Genomic DNA, 19,683 nt, shown 5'->3' on the forward strand with positions numbered 1-19,683 from the left:
AATAGATATCCATTTTATGGTTAGAAATTTTCTATTTAAAGTCTGTAATAAGTTGACATAGTAAGTAAGTTGAAACACAAAGAAATATTTTAACAATTTCAAGATTTTTATATACAACTGTTGTGTTGATAAGTATATCTGGGGCCGATGACCTCGATGTTAGGCCCCTTTAAACTACGAGCATCATCAGCATCATCATATCTGTTACAATGTACCAAGTCCAAAGAATATTGATGTTTTGGCACCGCTGAGGAAGAGGGTAATTGGCTCTCGAAACATGTATGGGAATTATGTATAATAAAATATGTAAAGTATTAAGGCAGGAAAGTATTTTATAGAAATTCGAAGGTGATGTCAAAGTCAATTAGTAACATCCACAGACTAGTGTTCTGTTAAAAAAAAAAAAAAAAATTGAAATAAAAGAGGAGAATGCGTTTTCATAATAAACGATCAAATAACATGGATGATAGATGTTGTTAACCCGTTAGAAATTATGGCTGAAGTAAACGATTGCTTAATCTTATACTGGAATTAAGTAAGAATGTGATAGATCTCAAGATATCGCAGAGTGCATCACTGATTTGAGAGGTTAGTTCAATTTTCTCGTGTCTGGTTAAATCTCAAAGGCTGTTCCCTCATAAATTTATAGCGAGAAGGTTATTATTTCTCTACTGGCACTTGAAATATGTTTTCATAGTCCATATACAGTTAAGTTAGGTTAGGTGACACTGTTTGAATTAAAAATAACTGAAACGTTTGCCACAGAAGCCTCTGGAATGATACTACAGTTTTGCAGAATGAAAATGAACATGCGCGTTCACATATCGGAATTCGAAAAATAACAAGCCGTAGTGTGGATATCATCTATGAAAATGCATGTTTTGAACAAACAGATTGCCGTTTCGTACCGATTTTAATCTGTGTCAGTTTTTTCCTGAACTTTTACAAAAAATCAGATATAATTGCAATCCGCTATAGTGAGTACATATTTTGCCGTTAGAAAATCCTGCTATAACGGACTTCTACTGTAGTTTAATTTTAGTGCATTTTGGTTTTTGAGACTAAGTTGTAGCTCTTTTGTAAGCTTGCCACAAAACTGTCAAGTAAAATCATTCAGTATTCTGGATTTAATTAACAAGAAATAAAACATAACCTAAATAAATCTGTATAGTTTCTTCATGGATGAAAGTGGTTGATGAATTGTATTGTCAATTACATTTGAACTCCTCATGAACTTTCAGTTAACCTAGGAAGTAGCATTTTGTTTCATTATGTTGTGTAAAACAAAACCGTACTCTTGTATATTAGTATGCTTAAAAAGATGTTGATTTAGTATACACTGTGTGGCAAGGATAGACAGATATTACATAATACAGGTGGTAAAAGAAAAACTGTATTCATATTTACCTTTTTGTGCCTTCCCTTTTCCTATGTTTGACTTTCTTCTTATCCTACACTTCTCACATCAAGACTGAAGATCTGTTACAACGGCCGTGATTGAGTTTTGAAGCCTGTCCTCCTGATGAAGCTGGGAAGCAGAAATGAGCTTGTCAGGGTCAGAGAATAAAAGAATGTAGAACTGGGATTGATGAAAGAGCCAGTTTATTTGAAGATGGCAGTGTATGAAGAAGTAGAGATTTTCCTTGTCCTTTCGTTTTTTTTCTTTCTTTTTTCTTTCTCTCCCTAAACTGACCTTTCATTGTGTTTATCCTATCAGATGTTCAACCTATTGTGTGTTCATTTTAGTATTCTTGTCTTTCTGTGACTTGATTTGGACTTGTTTGTATTTAGTGTATAATTGTATTTTACCAGATATTATGAAATATGTATTAATGTGTTCATTAAATTATGATCTGTACCTTAATTATCAAGCCAATGGTATACCCATGTTAATATGGATATCCATATCATCTGATACCCTGGCAATCTTCACTTTTGCAAAAGAGACAGTCTCTCATAGTGATTTGGCACTGCTGGTAGCTTCAAATAGCTTACGCAGTGGCCTCCTCGGTATGCACCAGCCATGTGTCTTGGAAAGTGTGTTATTTACCAACTGGCGAGCCCAAATTAGCACACTGGGGTGAAACACTGGCAGTAGAAATGAGTTAACCTGAAAATTTATAATGTCCAATAATGGACCCATTATATTGGTATTATACCCATGTTAAATCGTCATAACTTGTGATATATCCTAAGTTAAACAATGATGGACATGGATAGATAGCCCTTGGCTGTTGTTTAGAGAGGAGCAGGGAGGAACTTACTATCCTACCAGAAGTAAACTCTGACTGAACTTGCCTGATCAGTGGCTCCCCTGGCCTAACTGGGGTAGGGAATAGTTTGCTAACATTCACTTTTGGATTAGGCCTTAGATTTCATTCTCAGCTCCTCCTGTGCTGTTGAACACATTGAGCAACAAGGTCTATCCACTGCTATCGGGTCTCCAGCGAATTCTTCTGTTTCATATCCTGTTACATCAATGAAGTTCAAGTCTGACCGATATTTGCTGCAAAGTGTTGTTTGGAAATGGGCTCTTGTTTATTTGGCTCCTGGTGGGACCTAGTATATGACCACTCAGTGTACACAACGTCGAAGTATACAAAGAATAACTGGCTAACGTTAAACAACTATAACATGAAGGCTAAGCAAGTCACTGCACCAGAACCGTAGAAGGAAACAAAGGGAAGGAAGAATTCACCCGCCCAAAAACAGCGATACTTCCTTAGAAACACTACAAACAGGATCTGCAAGATACTGGTGAAATATAACATAAAACCATCTATAAATAACACCGGAAGTTAACCGCAAAAGACATAATACAGTAGAATTACAGGCTCCTGGAGTCAACCACATTGAATGTAGCTGCAGAACGGGTTACGTTGGTCAAACTAAACGTTTGATCTCTACCCTCCTTAAACCGAAAACCAAGACAGATATTTCAGCTGTAACCAAGCATTCCTGTGAAACGAGACATGAAACATCATTTGAGAGGACCAAGATCCTAGCAGCTATCTCTTGGAATCTCGACAGGCAGTTCTGTGAGGCTATCGAAATTAAACACCCGAACAATATGAATTTAGGAGGAGGATATAAATCAGCAATATTTGGATGCCTATCATACATAGATAATGAGATGCAGACCATAACATAAACATGCAGGACTAACCTCAAGTTACATAACAGCATAGCAATTCCCACCCCCTGGCTGTGACACATGATGTTCCAGAATTCTCACAAAACTGCCAAGGGCTTACATCAGCCAGAGAGAAAGATATACAGGCTTATTACAAATGATTGAAGGATTTCATAATTTCACTGTAGCTCAGTGAATTGACATATGGTCATGAAACTCAACAGTCATGTAGAAAAACTCAAAGTTTTGGTCTGCTGAAGTCTCACTTCATATTTCTACCACGAGAGCACAGCAGCGGTGAGCAGTGTACAGTGAGACAAGATGGTGACAAGAGCCGAGAATGAGTTTGTTGTGCTTGAAATGCACTCACATCAGTCTGTCGTAACAGTGCAATAACACTTCAGGATGAAGTACCACAAAGATCCACCAACTGCTAACTCCATTTGGCGATGGTATGTGCAGTTTAAAGCTTCAGGCTGCCTCTGTAAGGGGAAATCAACGGGTCGGCCTGCAGTGACTGAAGAAACAGTTAATTGCGTGCGGGCAAGTAGCCCACAGAAGTGAACGGAGATAGCAAGCAGAAAGCTGAACATACCACAGCCGACCGTTTGGAAAACCTTACAGAAACGACTAAAGCAGAAGCCTTACCTTATTGCTACAAGCCTTGACTCCTGATGACAAAGTCAAACGCCTTGAATTCTTGGCGTGGTTGCAACAGTGTATGGAAGAGGATGAGTTTATTATGAAACTTGTCTTGAGGGATGAAGCAACATTTTTTTGTTAATGGTGCAGTGATCAGACACAATGTGCGAATCTGAGGGGTAGAGAATCCTCACGCGAAATTCACCGAAAGTTATGTGTTTTGTGCAGTCCCACGGTTGAAAGTGTACGGCCCATTTTCTTCTGCGAAAAATCCGTTACAGGACACATGTATCTGGACATGCTGGAAAATTGGCTCATGCCGCAACTGGAGGACATAATGGACTTCACCTTCCAACAGGATGGTGCTCCACCCCACTTCCATGGTGATGTTAGTCAATTCTTAAACAGGAGATTGCCAAACCGATAGATCGGTCGTGATGGAGCTGATGATCGGCAAATCGTGTCATGGCCTCCACGCTCTCCTGACCTAACCCCATCCGATTTCTTTGTGTATAGTTACATGAAAGACTCAGTGTTTACACCTCGTCTCCCAACAAACTTGCTGGAACTGTGTGCTCGTATCAACCATGCTTTCGAATCCATTGATAGGGACATGCTGCGCCGAGTGTGGGACGAACTTGATTATAGGCTTGATGTCTGCAGAATCAATAAAGGTGCACATACCAAACATTTGTAAATGTAAAAAAAAAAATTTTCTTTTTTTTCCTATGTGTGTGCAAAACCTTGTGACAATGTGTCAAATAATAGTTATTGTAGAGCTTTGGAATCACTCAAATCGTTTGTAATAACCCTGTTTAAGGCCAAGGTCAGTAACTACTCTCGTAGTTTGATTGCTGCCTGGGAGACAGATTACCTCGGATTGATTAGAGATATTTCAGTCACTTTGGCAAAGAATAATGCAATGCATTTGAAGCGTCGGCAAACTGTACGGAATATACAGAAAACAATACGGCTCAACGTGGAAGAAGAATTAAATATTTCTGTTGGAAGTTATGTTCATCTGAATGTTAGTATCATTATAGTTGTTCTCAGGTTGTCCTTCAGCATTCATATGTACTAATTAATTGACACATTAGCTTAGATAATTTTTTTTCTTTAATTTTGTTTCTGTCTTACCATATTGAACCATCTGCATAGCGGAGGTGATTAGGTAGGCATCATCTGTGCTCAAGGCTAGAATTGAATCCCAGTTCAATTGATTAGCAGTTGAGTGCTTAAAAACAAGATCTGTCAGTAGATTTACCAGCACATTAAAGAACCTCTTTACCGTATTAACATACCAGATATTAGATATTTGCGTTTATTCCCATTGTCATAGCTTTCCTTATATTGCTTAGGAAAAATACATATAACTCAAAGCCTCTTGAATTTACAACTTTATCTTCATATTATGATCCTTCCTTCTTTTAAAATTTTTCCATGTTTTATTTCAGTTGTTTCAGAAGCATTTCAGTGGCTGTTGTGTTGGTTATTGAAAACAACTGAGGAGAAATTCCGAAGGTACCTTGACCAGAATGAGGACAGGTTCACAGCCAGAAACAATGTTCAAGTATATCAAGCCAAAACCATGTCACTGGTTTATGCAGAAGTGAGTACTGTCCAGTGTTTGAAGTGTGAAGCCCTAAAGCTAGCCTAATATGCAAACTGAAAAATATTCAATTTTCATATTAAAATGATCAAGTTTAAGTTAATTGTTATGTAGTATTTTCCCTCATTTCTGTGGTAAACCGTCCTCACTCTGTGAATGTTAGCAGTTTTTGAAAGACTCCATATGTCGTGTGTAGTTTCTTTTTTTTTTTTTTTTGCTAGTGGCTTTACGTCACACTGACACAGATAGGTCTTATGGCGACGATGGGATAGGCCTAGAAGTTGGAAGGAAGCGGCCGTGGCCTTAAGGTACAGCCCCAGCATTTGCCTGGTGTGAAAATGGGAAACCACGGAAAACCATCTTCAGGGCTGCCGACAGTGGGATTCAAATCCACTGTCCCCCGGATGCAACCTCACAACTGTGCGCCCCTAAACGCATGGCCAACTCACCTGATTCCTAAATACATAATTCTTATTCTCAAGAGATTCTCAAGAGAAAACTAGATTTAGTGAGACTGAACGTGGTAAAAATGTTCTTATACAGCAGGAAATCACTTGATGACAACTTTTATAATTATTCTTTTAAGTTAGATTTTTGGCGTAATATTCTACGATTAGTTGTTAATATTATCTAGTACAAATTATTTCAATTTCAGAACCTTTTTAATCGAGGCCGAGTCACTCAGACTGTTGAGGCGCTGGCTTTCTGACCCCAACTTGGCAGGTTCGATCCTGGCTCAGTCCGGTGGTATTTGAAATTGCTAAAATCCGTCAGCCTCGTGTCGGTAGATTTACTGGCATGTAAAAGAACTCCATTGGAACTAAATTCTGGCACCTCGACGTCTCCGAAATCCGTAAAAGTAGTTAGTAGGACGTAAAGCGAATTATTATTATTATTATTATTATTATTATTATTATTATTATTATTATTATTATTATTATTATTATTTAGAACCGTTTCAAAATTAAGTCGGGCTGAGTAGTTGAGATAATAGAGCACCCTTTTGATCTTAATTTGGTTATTTTTATCCTAGCTCAGTACAATGGTATTTGAAGGTACTCAAATATGCCAGCTTTGTTTCGGTGACTTCCTCGCACATATAAGAACTCCTACGCGTACAAAATTCCGGGGCCTCGGAATGTCTGAAAACCATTAAACGATAGTGGGATATGCAACCAAAAACATAAATATTTACTATTAAATTAGGGATTTTGGATTTTCAAAATATCGTACATCTATTAAATATACATGCTTCATTTTGTTAATTCTAAAACTTCTCGTGTAAACTTGTTCTGCACATTAAATGCTTTTTCATTTTTTTGAATTCAGTATTGCTGTTAAGTTGGGATATTTCATTTCAGTCTTATCTTCTGAATATACTGACTCGGAGAATAGACACGATCAGAAAATTATTGTATCCATTTTTGTTGTGATAAGGAAGGCAGATTTTCAGACTTCTGGTAAGATTGTGATTAATTCATTTTTGTATCACATCTATTATTTTGCCTGAATCTCGTCCAATAGTAAATTATCTTATTTTGCAAGTCTGGCTGAACATTCAAGTATTGTAGCGGAAAATATACCCTCGTGGAGATATGTTGATGTAAAATAGCATTTATTTATTTATTTATTTATTTAAATACGAATACCAATAATTATAATAGAAACAGTGCTCATGATAATGTTCTGACTGAATAGTTCCCTAAACAGAAATTCAACCCTTTGGGGTGCTTATTCGATTCCATTTGACATTTCTCATGTGTAGTTCAGGTCCTATGTTGGACCTGGTCCAACCTATAATTTTAAGGTTAGATTTATCATAAATTTGCAGGAAAATTGCAGACATGTTTGTGTCTCCAGCAACATGGTATCTACTTGTCACGGCATGCACAGCAATGACATTTATGGGCATTTATGTGATGGGAGTAATTCTGATGTTGATTCTTCGTCTTGACAGGAAAATACACATCCTGTGTCCAAGAGGACAAGAAAACAAAGTATTGTACTATATTTTAGGACAGTAAAGTGAAGGGTGTTAGAAAAGGGACATAATTTTTTTGGTGGAAAGAACCAAGGACTCCATGCCGACAAGTTCTTCCCAATATATAGTGAATCCATTATAACTCTACTGCTGAGTAGCCGTGGCCTTTGTAAGAATTCAAAAGGTTCAGTGACTGCCATCGCTGCTATTCAAATTTGAATTTCCTGTGAAGTTGAGGCTCGGGAGTACAGTACAGTTGTCCTTGCACGTAGCGCTTTCTTGACATTCGTGCTATAAATTTGAGAAATGTACTTGTAGAGGCTAGTAGAATGTCATTCGCTCTCCACTCTTTTTCAAGAAACAGTGACCTTTCATAGTGGCAGAGTTATAATTTGGGCACTATTCCACACAATGAAAAAGGAATTGCTATGAGTGTTGTTGACTTACGGGCAATATCAAATTTTGTTTAGATTTACTGTACTTTCAAAGTGTTCATATAAAACATATATCTGAATATTTTGGTAGAGTTTGTATGTCTGACCCTGTTATGAGAAGGGGACGTTCATTGGATGTATCACTGATAATTCATTGGTAAACCTGGGTGCCTGAAAACTAGAATCAAACAGTGGACATTGGGCATGTAGTTGGCTTCTTAGTTGGTTAGAGTATGGAGAAATTTGTTAGTGTGGGTTTTGCATGAAAGTAGAATGCATGCATATGTTGTAAACTTCATGCAACCCATTGATAGTTTTTGAACATTATTAGTGTATCCATAGTAGCTGGATGCCTTTGGGAGTGGCGACCCCATCGTAACAGTAGCCTAAAATGAGTGGTGGTAATTATCAGCCTGGGAAAATCTTGGAGTGTACCCTGCTAAAAACAGCGCACGTTTTTTTGTGCTGGGGAGCGCTGTGATAAGTGGACAACCAGCCGTTAATACAAGGGTTGGAACTTAAATAGTGGCAACACTGCTGTGGAGATGCTATGCAACGGAATCTAATATAGCACACATTGGTTACATACCTACCTTACCTGAGAGCAAATGGACTCACCCTTCCCACATCACCTGCGTGCGCACAAGCGAGAGAAACACAGTCACATGTGAGCTAGTGATCTAACGTAACGTTGTCACTATGTTTTCCAAACAGGAACAACGGAGTTGGATCAAGATTAAATGTGCCAGAGGTCGTACAGCACGACAGTGTCATCTTGGTCTTCAACAGTCTTGCGGGGAAACTGCATTGCCTTACGGAACAGTGGCATGTTGGGTAAAAGCCTTCAGCGATGGTCGGCAAACTGTGACGAACAGGTCGTCCTACGAGCATTAGTGAAGAAGAAGTTGCCGTGTTACTGGACAATGATCGAAACCAGACGATTCATGAGCTTAGAACTGTTGCAGAGATTCGACAGGCAGTAGACCGCTCCATTCGCACCATCAAGAGAACAAGCTCTGTTAAAGGTATACTACGACTTCCACATCGCTGGCAACAGGTTATACACAACGCTGGTGACTACATTGAAGGACAAGAAAGGTTGCTAACATGTAACTCTTTTGTATCTGTTGTAAATAAATAGTTGCCACTATTTAAGTTCCACCTTTGTATTACGAAGATGGGAATAATAAATGTTATGACCCTGATCAGAAGAGTTCATTGATTTTATGGAGAAGGAGAATGTTGCAGTGATGGGACTGAGTGATGTCAAGTGGAGGGGAAAGGAAGTGAAGAGGATTAGTGGAGGGTACACCCTACACTGGAGTAGAGGAGGTGAGGCAAAGAATGGAGTAGGAGTGATTAACAAAATCCTGGATGAAAATGAGGATAGGGTAGACTATGTTAGTTAGTGATAGAATAATCAGTGTGTGACTTAGGACAGAAAGAGTGAAAGATTTCATCCAAGTTTATGCACCCCAAACTGGAAACAGTGAGGAAACACTTGAGAAAGTAATCACAGATGTGAAAGTGATAGTCATGGGAGACCAGAATGTGCAGGTTGGAAATAACAGAATTGGTAAAGAAGACATGATTGTTCCATTTGGATATGGAAAAAGAAACAGTGGAGGAGATATGTTGATTAATTTTTGTGAGAGAAATGGAATGATTGTGGGTAACAGTTTAGAAAGAATAGTAAGAAAGATTACTAGATATGGCTGGGGTGAAGGAAGGACAGAAACAGTTGCTGATTATTTTTTTTATTGAGAAAGTAAATCATAAACAGTTACTGGATATAACAGCATAACCATTTGATGGAGACCATAGAGTAGTGGTAGCAAAATTGAAAATAGGTAAAATTGTGAGAGTAAAAGAAATAAGACAGAAGAAAATACAAGTATGGAAATTAAAAGATGAAGGAATTCAGGAGAAATTTCAGGAGGAATTAAAACAACACGTCCCTATATCATAAATAGAAGGTGTAGAAGAAGAAAGGACCAAATTTACAGACATGTTTGTAATCTGTGCAGAGATGATTTGTGGCAGAACTTGTGTGAGAGTGAAGGAAAATCTACACTTTGGTGGAAAGGAGATTGTTAAACAAAAGAAGAAAGCATAGCAAGAATGGAATAGAGATAGGAAGGAAGGATTTAAAATGAAGTATCAGGAAACTAAAAGTGTAAAAAAGTTGTACATGAGGAAAATGAGAAATGTTGGGAGAGATTCTCACAAGAGTTGAAAATGATGTAAATGGTAGGAAGGGGATGTTGTATGGATTGATTTAAAAAGAGAAAAAAGAAAAAAATCTACACAAAACAAGTGAAGGAAGAGAGTAGAAATGTAATAACAGACCCAGAGGAAATAAAGAATAGGTAGAAAGATAATTTTGATAAACTCCTGTATGTGAGAAATAGTGCAGGAGAGAGCATAGCGGTAAATGGTAAAGATCCAGAAATGGAGTGATATTGCAATGCAGAGGTGGAAATGGCTGTTAAACAAATAAAATGAGGAAAAATTAGCAGGCATGGATGAAATATGTGTGAAAATGATAAAGGCAACAGGACCTATTGGTCTACATTGGTTATATAGGCTGCGAAGGTGCATATGGAGGAAAAAGCAAAGTACTTGATAATTGGTGTAAAGGTGTAATAATGTCAGTATTTTATAAAGGTGACAGAAAGGTATGTTTGTTGTCACAAAATATTGGAGAGAATAATTGAAAGGGGGATGAGAGGAAGGGTGGAAAGAAATTCAGAAGAGCTGTATGGGTTTCAACAAGGATAGACCCTATATTTACTATGAGATTACTAATGGAAAAACAGTGGGAATATGTAAAAGATCTGGTGATAGTACTCCGTGATCTAGAGATTGAATATGATAGTGTTAATAGAGAAAAGGTGTGGGAAACCCTGGAAAAAAAAAGGATGTAGAAGGCAATCAAGGGAACTAGTGAAAGCAATGTATAAGAATTGTTCCACTTGTGTTCATATTCCAGTGGGGAGAACAGATTGGTTTAGAAACCAATGGACTATGTTTATAATTATTATGGATGTAATTCTCAAAGAAACAAAAGCAAGATATTGGGGGGGGTATGAAAGTATTGTTGTTTGCAGATAACATAGTGATCTGGGGAGTCAACAATACAGAAGTGCAAATCCAACTAGAGGCTTTAAATGATAATATTGAGAAATATGGTATGAAAATCAGTGTGGAGAAGAACAAAAGGAGAAAGAGAAAGAAAAGGAATTTTTAGTATCAAAGGACAAAACCTTGAGGTTGTTGAATACTTCAAATATTTGGGAAGTGAAATAATGCAAGATGCAAGGTTGGATAAGGAGATCAGCAGAAGGGTACAAGCAGGAAATACATTCTGCCACAATGTAAGGAACCTGGTGTGTAACAGAAGTTCCTATGAAATGTAAAGAGATAATGCACGAGGTGTACTATACACCTAAATTAACGTATGCATCACACACTTGGACATTAACAGCAAGAAATGAGAGTAAAATTTAGGTCAGTGAGATGAAATTCCTGAGGAGTATGGTAGGGAAGGCGAGGAGAGGCAGAATAAGAAACGTTGAGGTCAGAAAGGAGATAGGGGTAGAAAAACTGAGTGATAGGACAGAGAAGAATAAATTGAGATGGTTTGGACATGTTATGAGGATACAGGAGGAAAGGATACCAAAATAATTGCTAGAGGCTAAGATAGGAGGAAAGAGGGCAAGAGACATTCGTCCACAGAAGCCCATATGTTTGAGTCTCCCAAGTCGTATTGAATTCCATCTAAAACCTACTTTGCAGAATCATAAGTAAAATACTGTTCATGTAAACAAAGTAAGTTTGAAGTTACCTCTTTTCAAAAATGAATTTCACATTTCCAAATAATATTAATCGGAGATCATGTAAGAAGTAGCATAAATGAATATATTAATAATCTGCTTTTTTTGTACCTGGCATATGATACTGGAAGATATTTTTTTCTTAAGGTTGTTGGATCTGGGATATCATGTTTCGTATATTTCTCTAAAAATTATTTCGATACAGGATTTTCCAGTTTTTTTAAGTGGTATATTTGCCCCTGGTAGAGCATCTCATAAGGGCCTAGCTTAGCTGGTGTTGTAATAAATGTTCGGACACATTCCGTTTTGGTATCCCTTCGTTATTACATTTTTGCAGTGTGTGAAACAGAAAAACAGAACTTACATGTTGATCAACTAGAAACTTTTTTTAACATTTAATCTGCAAACGAAATGTGTCATTCTTTTTATGTTTGCATTTTCCAGAAATAGTAAAATTTAAATAAAGTGGGTCAGTGTCTAGTATAAGGTGCTAATAGAAATATTTTAAAAAGAAACTATTAAAGAAAAGTAACAGAAAGCACAGATACATCTTTATTGCAACAAACACAATAAACTATATCACCATCCATTATTAGGAATTCCTTTTCTTCGATCCATTTAGACATGAGGTCTCTTCTTACACTTTCAACAGGTGGCATGACAATAACACTTCACAACACAGCCAACACAAAAACTGTAATCTGAAGCCTGAAAGCGTGCTGATTCCCAACTGCCTTCTTTCTTTCAATAATTTTGGCCTCAGACATGTGACGAGTGAGAGGATCCAGGTAGGATAACTATACAAGAGGGTTCAGTGTAAAACCAAGGTTTGTAAGTTTTGTTTTGTTCGTCTAACATAGACTGAAAAAATGAGCAGTCATTTAGTAACGCAAAATTTATAGTTCAATTTATAGAAGTTTATACTGGGATACATTATTTGTAAGAATTACACCGGTCAACATGGGGCCTTCCAGCTTAGGTCCACATTTTCTCTTGCAAGAGATAAGAAAGTGCTTGGCTAATTGGATTATAGGATCTCTACCATATGTACTAACTTTGGTTGTCAGGTAGGATGTCACAAATACATTCTCTTTCTCTCCATCTCTCAATAATAGATGTATAACGTGGAAAAACTGTCCCAAATTCTGCAAACCAACATTTATAAAAGACACTACCATGCAACCTAACATTATATATGCCAGAGCTCAATAGCTGCAGTTGCTTAAGTGCGGCCAGTATCCAGTATTCGAGAGATTGTGGGTTCGAACCCCACTGTCGGCAGCCGTGAAGATGGTTTTCTGTGGTTTCCCATTTTCACACCAGGTAAATGCTTGTGCTGTACCTTAATTAAGGCCATGGCCGCTTCCTTCCCATTCCTAGCCCCTTCTTGTCCCATCGTCGCCATAAGACCTATCTGTGTCGGTGCGACATAAAGCAACTTGTAGAAAAAACTCATTATATATGCACCAAAGTCGGATTATGCAGTATAAACGTCCAAATATTCGCTATTAACTCCAAAATCTTCAGAATATGCATTATGCTTGAATTTTCTCCTTTAAAAAGAAGGCCAAAACTTGCAAACATGCAGGAAAAAGAATGGTTATTTGGAATTGTTAAGTCATAAAACAAATATTTGCAAGGTTTGAGAAATGTAACTAGCTTATTTAAAAACGTGCATTTTCATGGAAATCCGGGCTCTAGTCATAAGTAAAGAATGAAACAGTCCAAAAATTTTTGTTTTAAATTTGAGATTATGTATTCTTCGAATTAGCTCATATTTCACTGGAAATAGAGTTTATCGGCATAATGTCCTCTTACACATAAATTCCCAACAATGAAATTGGCCTTAAATGGTTGCAATTATGATGAGATGTAAAAAAAAGTTTAAAAAGGTGTAAAAATGTAGCATTTTATTTTGACTGCATTTATCGAGGTTGCAGTATTTTCATGCCTTTAGACATGGCAGTTGTTTCTAGTACAGAATACAGAATTTGCTGTAAAGCAGGGATACCAATAAAGGCTAAAAATAATAGCACACCATGGGCTACTACATACCTATGACATGGCTGAGTCCAGGCCAGTGACAAAGGAGAATTAAAATTAATTGCGAGTAACAGAAATGAATTTTCTGAGATGTTATAGGAGACAAAGTGAAGGGGGAGAAGTATGTGAGAATTGGAGACGTATGGAGAGAATTATTGTTGTGTAGTTATACTATTAGAGATTATCGTGCCTGATGTATCAATGGGTAATATTTGTCCAGTAGGATAAAAATCTCTCTTCTGTTATAGTGTAGGTAGAAGATAATAATAATGTGACTAAATATCAAGTGTTTTAACTCCAGTTCTATTGTTTCAGTTAACCTGTTATAATTTATTAGGATACACTTAAGTGCAGTTGAGAATTGTATTGTACCTATTTATTTTATTAGATAGTGTCTTGCCTGCAATATTTGCATGTTAACCTTGTGTATGGTAACCCTTTTGATATGTCCGCAGTTTTCATTTCTGTTAGAGCATAGTAGAATAAAATAGTACGATAATAACAATAATAATCTGTCTACGTATTTAGCTTTGTTGTGTAGTCCTTGTGAAGTTCTACCAAATTTCAACTTTTAACGGCAATTTTCATATCTGTTTGCGCGTAGTAATAACGTATTTTAAATTAGGGTACATGCGGGCATAGTTTAGAATTACTGTAGTGTAGTTATCTTCTTCTTGTCCGTTTCACCCTCTTTGGGGTACGATAGATCTATCATTGGTTAGTGAGTCGTGTTTTCCTGTCCTCCCAGTACTTTTTCATCATTTCAAGTTATTTTATTAGAAATTAGCATGCTTATTTTATTACAATGAAGCGTTTGTGTAGTAGGGCAAATATCTGTGTAGAAAGTTGGCTCTTACTAGAATTTAAGTAGTAGTAGTAGTAGTAGTAGTAGTAGTAGTAGTAGTTGTTTAGAATTGTAGCATAACTATCCTGATTAGATAGTATCTTGCTTGCCTTTTCTGTTTGCAAATAATAATAATAATAATAATAATAATAATAATAATAATAATGTCTATAACTATACATTTGTAGTGTAGCTCTACATTTCTGTTGTGCCTCTTATTTCTAGTATTTTATAATCAGAATACATCTAACCAGAATAATTTTAGTGTAGTTATTTTATCAGTAGGTTTCCTGCTCATCAATCATCAGTCACTACTGATCTGCATTTAGGGCAGTCGCCCAGGTGGCAGATTCCCTAGCTGTTGTTTTCCTAGCCTTTTCTTAAATGATCGCAAAGAAATTGGAAAATTATTTAACATTTCCCTTGGTAAGTTATTCCAATCCCTAACTCCCCTACCTATAAACGAATATTTGCCCCAATTTGTCCTCTTGAATTCCAACTTTATCTTGCATTATTGTTATTAAATATTTGTGTATTATACATTATTTCCTGACATATATACCTACTTCTATTCACAGAATACGCTATTTTATTTCTGTTGATATTTCCATATTATTTCACATTTGCTTGAAGACATGAAAGAATTGCTGAGAGAGGCATGTGTAAGGACTGTGGGTATTAGTGGGAACTAAGGAAAATGAGGGAAGAGAGAGTTTGAGGGAGATTATTAGGCTTGTAAGGGAGGACAGGAATGAAGATAGGTCTCCCTCAGTCAATGCACTGGATACGGTAAGTAGGCAAGAGGGAGGGGTAGGAAGGGGAGTATTTCTGGAAAACAGGTGAGCTAGTTTAAGGAAAAGGAGGGCTAAGGGTTTCCCTCAGAGAGTGGGCCCTAGAGAGGTTTCGGTGAGGAATCTGTATGAGTCACTGCAGGTAGATCAGCAGAAGGAAGATGAAGATCAGGGAAGTGTTATAAAGGAGAGTACAGGACAACAGGAAAGGGACTGGTAGGAAAGGGAAACTTAAGAGTAGAGAATAGGGGAGAGGAGAAGTTGGGACAGGGTAGTGAGAGGAAGTGGGTTCTGCAGGCATCAGGGAAGTTAAGGGAGACCTGGAGAAGAGGGGATCTAATGAAGAGGGTGGGGTTGAGGCTGTGGTCATGGGTGATTCAATTGTTTGGAATATGGGGAAAGTGTGTGGAGGAAAGGGGACCAGGGTAGAGTGTTATCAAGAAATTAGCTTAAGGTATATGTTGAGAAAATATAAGGGAGGGATGAGGGTAAGGAGGAGGTGGTAAATTTCCACATCCGAATTTAAATGAGACTGGAATGGGTACATGAGAAATTGGGAGTGAGATTTGTAGATCCTAATAGGCAGGCAAGAGAGAGGAATTCACATTCAGAAAGCTTTCACTTGAACCACAATGATACATGTAAGTTATGAGGTTTGTTTAGGAGAGTTATAGGGAGGTACATTCAGGGGAAACAGGGTGGACTAGGGAGTGGTGATGACAGTGTGGGAAGCATGAAGTCAATTAAGGATGACATAAAATTATTATTAATTGTAGAAGTATAGTAAAGAAAGGAATAGAATTAAGTAATTTGATAGATATATACACTGCTTGACAAAAAGAAATTAAAGCACCCAGAAGGAGTGGCTGAAAGTGAATAAAACTACATATGCTGAAAGATCATGTGCTTTTATTGAACTGGTTACAATATAGGATGAAAGAAACAAGGCCGTTTGCAATTACAGGTGGAATGTTGGCGCCAGGTAAGTAAGGTGTTGCCCCCCCCTCCAGGCTTATGTGGTTCGGAATATTGTCAAACAGCCTTCGGATCCTCTTCTGAGGCAAGTTCATCCACAGTTGTTGCAGCTGTCTCTCCATGTCCCATAGGTTGGTAATGGGACGGAGTGTTCAGTGATGGAAAAGAGGTCCGGGAATCTTGCTGGCCATGGAAGACCACAACATGCTCTAGGCAGTCCATGCACACACGTGCATTATATTGTTGGAACACTGTCCCAGGGTGCTGTGCCATAAGGGGTAGGACGTATTCCTCTGCCATCAAAGTCTGCCGAAGCACCATTAGAGGTGACCTGAACGCATATCCTATGGCTCCCCACACTATGATGCCAGGTATTACGCCTGTGTGTCTTTCCACAGTACGAGGATCTGCCCTCTGCCCTCGATGCCACCAAACCCACACATGATGGTCATTGGAGGTTATGGAGAAGGGGGACTCATCACTGAACATGATGCGATGCCAGTCACCATTCCAAATGCAGGCGTTGGTGTTCTGGTGCCAATGGCAATCGACGCATGGCGCGGTAGTACTCCAATCCAGAGTATGCGAGTCGTCAAGACACTATGCGGAAACTCACAGGATGTTGGAGAGTCTCCAGTAAATGTTCACAGATGGCAGGTGCCGAATTTACGGGATCCCGCAATACTTGGCGCACCATACGATGGTCCTCCCTCGGGGTCGCGTTTCTTAGTCGACCCGTACCTGCTCAATGTGATTGGGTGCCCCCATGTACCCATTGAGTCCATCATCGGGCAACTGTGACATCTGAATGGCCCACGTGCCTGGGAATTGCAAGATACGACCAACCAGCCTCATGCAGTCCCACAATGCGGCCTCTGTCAAGCACTGTCAATTGGTGGATAGGCTGTCGAATGCATCTGCAAGGCATCACGGGTGCTTCGTACTGTACGTAGTCCTCTCTGCATGTATTGCTTAACTCTCTGACTCACAGCAGTTGACTGGTAACTACTTCACAACAGAGTAGTGCCATCACAAATGCACTATGATGGGTGTTCTACACATCACAGATCCTTGTAAATCTAATCATTAACTCGCACATCAGTGATATGCATCTATACCAAAGTGGGATAATGTTGGACCGCTCCTTCTGGATGCTTAACTTTTTTGTCAGGCAGTGTATATTTACCGGATTTTGTAATAGGAATTGAGTCATGACTGAGAAGTGATATTATGGATGCAGAAATTTTCTCATGGAATTGGAGTGTATATCGTAGAGACAGGTTAGGAACAATAGAGGGGGTATTCATACTAGTGAAAGAAGAATTTGTAAGCTATGAAAAAGTTAAGGATGAGAAACATGAAATTCTAGGTTTAAGACTTATCTCTTAAAGATAACGGGCAACGTGATGTTTATGGGGTCTACAGACCTGGCAAGTCTGGCAATGACTCTGATGCAAAATTATTTGATAAGATAATCAGCTATGTGAGGAACGACAAAGAAAGGAACAGCATTGTAGTAGGCGATTTGAACTTACCAAATGCTAACTGGGAAAGGAATGCAAACTACAGAAAGCATGGCAAACAACTGGTGAATTAGTTAATATGTATAGGACAGCTGAATCAGAAAATGATAGAACCAACTAGAGGGAAAAATATTCTGGATGTAGTGCTGATAAAACCAGATGAGCTCTACAGAGAAACTGAAGTGGTAGACGGTATAACACCATGGATCTGCATTTAGGGCAGTTGCCCAGGTGGCAGATTCTTTATTGTGGATTACAGTCTATTCTTAAATAATTGCAAAGAATCTGGAAATTTATTGAACATCTCCCTTGGTAAATTATTCCAATCCTTAACTCCCCTTCCTATAAACAAATATTTGCCAAAATTAGTCCTCTTGAACTCCAACTTTATCTTCATATTGTGATCTTGCCTACTTTTAAAGACACCACTCAAACTTATTCATCTACTAATGTCATTCCACACCACCTCTCAACTGACAGCTCAGAACATATTACTCAGTCGAGCAGCTCATCTCCTTTTTTCCCAAGTCTTCCCAGCCCAAACTTTGCAACATTTTCGCAACGCTACTCTCTTATAATACCAATATAGTTGGTCCGTTATTGGACATTATAAACTTTCCAGCTAACTCATTCCTGGTTGCCAGCGTTTCACCCCAGTGTGCTAAATTGGGCTCATCAGTTGGTAAATAGCACACCTACCAAGACGCATGGCTAGTGCATACCATGGAGGCCACTGCGTAGGCTACATGGAGCCACCGACAGTGCCAATGCACTATGGGAGACTTTCTCTCATTTCGAAAAATTGATGCCTGCCTGGCCATTACATGGTATAAATGTTGATTTCCATGTATGTATGTATGTATGTATGTATGTTGTCTTCAGCCCTAAGGCTGGTTGGATCCTCAACAGCTCTGCCATCAGCTGTCATAGATGGCCTAGGCATCACTGAAGAGGTGTACTAGGGAAATGAGGAGTGAGGTAGTTCCCCGTTGCTTTCCTCACCGAACCAGAAGTTGCTATTACATATCAGTCTGCCAAGCCCACTGAAATGCATTTACCAACCGACCCTATGAGCAACATTTTCACACCATTCATAACAGGGGCTGGCTGCAGAAGGAATGGCATTACTAACATCGCTCATACCTCAGTCACTTTCATATTGTCAAAGCCAAGGATAAGACAGAGACAGATCAATGAAAGTAACAAAATTGCTCTAGCCCATACCAGAAGACATAGTGCACGGTAAACACTAGGTCCTGCCAGCAAAGGCAGTTGATTTCCATAGGGAACCTAAAATATTTGTCCTGAATGAGTAAATTTATAATACCAATATAGGAGGTCTCTTTACAAATAATGATATATATATATAAAATCCTCCTGGCCATCAGATGGTATAGATGTTGATTCCCCTAGGGAACCTGAAATATTTGTCCCGAATGAGTAAATTTATAATACCGTTATTGGACATTATAAATTTTCCAGCGAACTCATTCCTGGTTGCCAGCTTTTCACCCCAGTGTTCTAAGTTAGGCTCATCAGTTGGTAAATAGCACACCAACCAAGATGCATGGCTAGTGCATACCGTGGAGGCCAGTACATAGGTTACTTGGAGCCACCGGCAGTGCCAATCTTACCAATTCCAATTGCTTTTCTAGGTTTCAACTTTTGTATCTTATTGTAAATATTTTTGTTACTGTAGGTAAATTTCAATACTTCATTAGTAATAGTCACCTCCTCTATCTGGATATTATCCTTGTACCAATGATCTTTACCCTACTGCTAACTGAATACTTTTCCTGCTGTAAATCCTTGCATACACATTTCCCTTGTTCATTAATGATTCCTGGAATGTCCTCCTTGGAACTGGGCTAC

The 19,683-nt window shown here is 38.3% G+C and overlaps 1 protein-coding gene and 1 long non-coding RNA gene across 2 annotated transcripts in view; one reads left to right on the top strand and one right to left on the bottom strand.

Moving 5' to 3' along the window:
• The window catches only part of LOC136864712 (peroxisomal acyl-coenzyme A oxidase 3), a 297,560-nt gene that overhangs the window by 212,498 nt on the left and 65,379 nt on the right, over positions 1-19,683 (top strand). The window contains exon 12 of the mRNA XM_067142046.2: positions 5,230-5,384. Coding sequence (XP_066998147.2) covers positions 5,230-5,384 — 155 coding nt within the window. The remainder of the gene's footprint in view (positions 1-5,229; positions 5,385-19,683) is intronic.
• The window catches only part of LOC136864714 (uncharacterized), a 69,070-nt gene that overhangs the window by 17,193 nt on the left and 32,194 nt on the right, over positions 1-19,683 (bottom strand). Inside the window, exon 3 of the long non-coding RNA XR_010859363.2 lies at positions 1,408-1,528. This is a non-coding gene — a long non-coding RNA (uncharacterized lncRNA). The remainder of the gene's footprint in view (positions 1-1,407; positions 1,529-19,683) is intronic.

This window comes from Anabrus simplex, chromosome 2 (assembly GCF_040414725.1).
Source record: "Anabrus simplex isolate iqAnaSimp1 chromosome 2, ASM4041472v1, whole genome shotgun sequence".
In the NCBI taxonomy this organism is placed as follows: Eukaryota; Metazoa; Arthropoda; class Insecta; order Orthoptera; family Tettigoniidae; genus Anabrus; species Anabrus simplex.